Below are 1,609 nucleotides of genomic sequence, written 5' to 3'. Positions count from 1 at the left end.
AGGCTTCTTGGGGAGGTCAGTGACCTCAGGCGGCGGAGGCTTCTTGGGGAGGTCAGTGAACTCAGGCGGCGGAGGCTTCTTGGGGAGGTCAGTGAACTCAGGCGGCGGAGGCTTCTTGGGGAGGTCAGTGAACTCAGGCGGCGGGGGTTTCTTGGGAAGATCAGTGACCTCAGGCGGCGGGGGTTTCTTGGGGAGGTCAGTGAACTCAGGTGGCGGGGGCTTCAAGGACACTGCACCGAACTCAGGCAGTGGGGGTTTCTTGAGGTGCTCGCTTAGCTCAGGCTGGGGGAACTTCTTGAGTTTACTGAACTCAGGCTTCGGGGGTTTTCTGGGCAGGTCGTTGGGCTCCGGCTGAGAGGCCTGGAATTTTGCTTTGATGCTCCGGAAGTCTTGATGGCTCTCCTAGGAGACATACAGCCAATGAGGCAGGGGCTCAGACACACAGAAGGAGCATGGAAGGAAGGGACTGGGGACCCTCAGGCACAGACCACAACCACCACCCCTGCACCCAGGCCCCATCAGCCCTCGGCTCTCTTTCTGAGGAGCCCCCATTGATCCTAGGATCCTGGAACCCACACCCCTCCCTACTTCTCCATTTAGTGCTGATTCCACACCCAACCTCCTCTAGCAGGAGTGGAACTCCTGACATCCCTCCTGCAGCCTCCAGTCCCACAGCCCTCCCTGCATGGGTGGTACCCCAACCCCCCAGCATCCCTGACCCCCTCGTTCTTTCACCCCCACACTGCGTGTCTCCAGTCTCATTCCATTGCCCAGGCTGGAGTGCAGTGGTGCAATCATAGCTCACTGCAGCCTCCAACTCCTGGGCTCCAATGATCCCCCGACCTCGGCCTCCTGAGTAGCTGGGATTACAGGCTTGAGCCACCACGCCCAGGCCTGGAGTCCCTTCTGTGCTAATTTCAAAACACATCCGGAATCCAACCACTTCTCACTGCCTTCACCATTGTCACCCCAGGAGGTAGTGGGAGGCAGCGTCTGCCCTCCCCCAACCAATTGCCAGGATTATTCTAACAAGCCCTTCCCTGAGTCACTGCCTACCCCCCTCCCTCGTCAGTTCCCCCCATGGCAGCGGGAGGGAGAAGCCTGTTGAGCCCTTAGTCTGTTTGTGTCTCTCTGCTCAAAACCCGGCAGTGCTTCCTCATGTCCCTATAGTTCAAGCTAAATGCCTCGTAAAGGCCTGGGCGAACCAGCCTCCCCACCTAGCCACCTCCCCCTCCCTGCACCCTGAACGCTTCCCTCCGACCTCAGGGCCTCTGCCCTGTCCCTGACCCAGGACATGTCCCTGCACCACCTGGTTCTCTCCTCTTCCTCCTCCCAGTCTCTGTTCTCGTATTTCCTTATTAGAGAGGCCGTCTGAGGCCACCCTATTTTATTTGTTTATTTTTATTTTTTTGAGATGGAGTCTTGCTCTGTCACCCAGACTGGAGTGCCATCGTGTGATCTTGGCTCACTGCAATCTCCGCCTCCCAGGTTCAAATGATTCTCATGCCTCAACCCTCCGAGTAGCTGGGATTACAGGCACCCGCCACCACGCCTGGCTAATTTTTGTATTTTTTTTTTTTGAGATGGAGTCTGGCTCTGTCGCCCAGGC

General features: G+C 57.6%; 1 protein-coding gene across 1 annotated transcript in view; it reads right to left on the bottom strand.

Annotated features, from left to right (window-relative positions):
• The window catches only part of PRAM1 (PML-RARA regulated adaptor molecule 1), a 17,119-nt gene that overhangs the window by 9,967 nt on the left and 5,543 nt on the right, over positions 1-1,609 (bottom strand). Inside the window, exon 3 of the mRNA XM_011954969.1 lies at positions 25-402. Coding sequence (XP_011810359.1) covers positions 25-402 — 378 coding nt within the window. The remainder of the gene's footprint in view (positions 1-24; positions 403-1,609) is intronic.

The sequence above is a fragment of the Colobus angolensis genome, unplaced genomic scaffold (genome assembly GCF_000951035.1).
Source record: "Colobus angolensis palliatus isolate OR3802 unplaced genomic scaffold, Cang.pa_1.0 Scaffold39, whole genome shotgun sequence".
In the NCBI taxonomy this organism is placed as follows: Eukaryota; Metazoa; Chordata; class Mammalia; order Primates; family Cercopithecidae; genus Colobus; species Colobus angolensis.
This window is presented reverse-complemented; position numbering and strand designations above follow the sequence as displayed.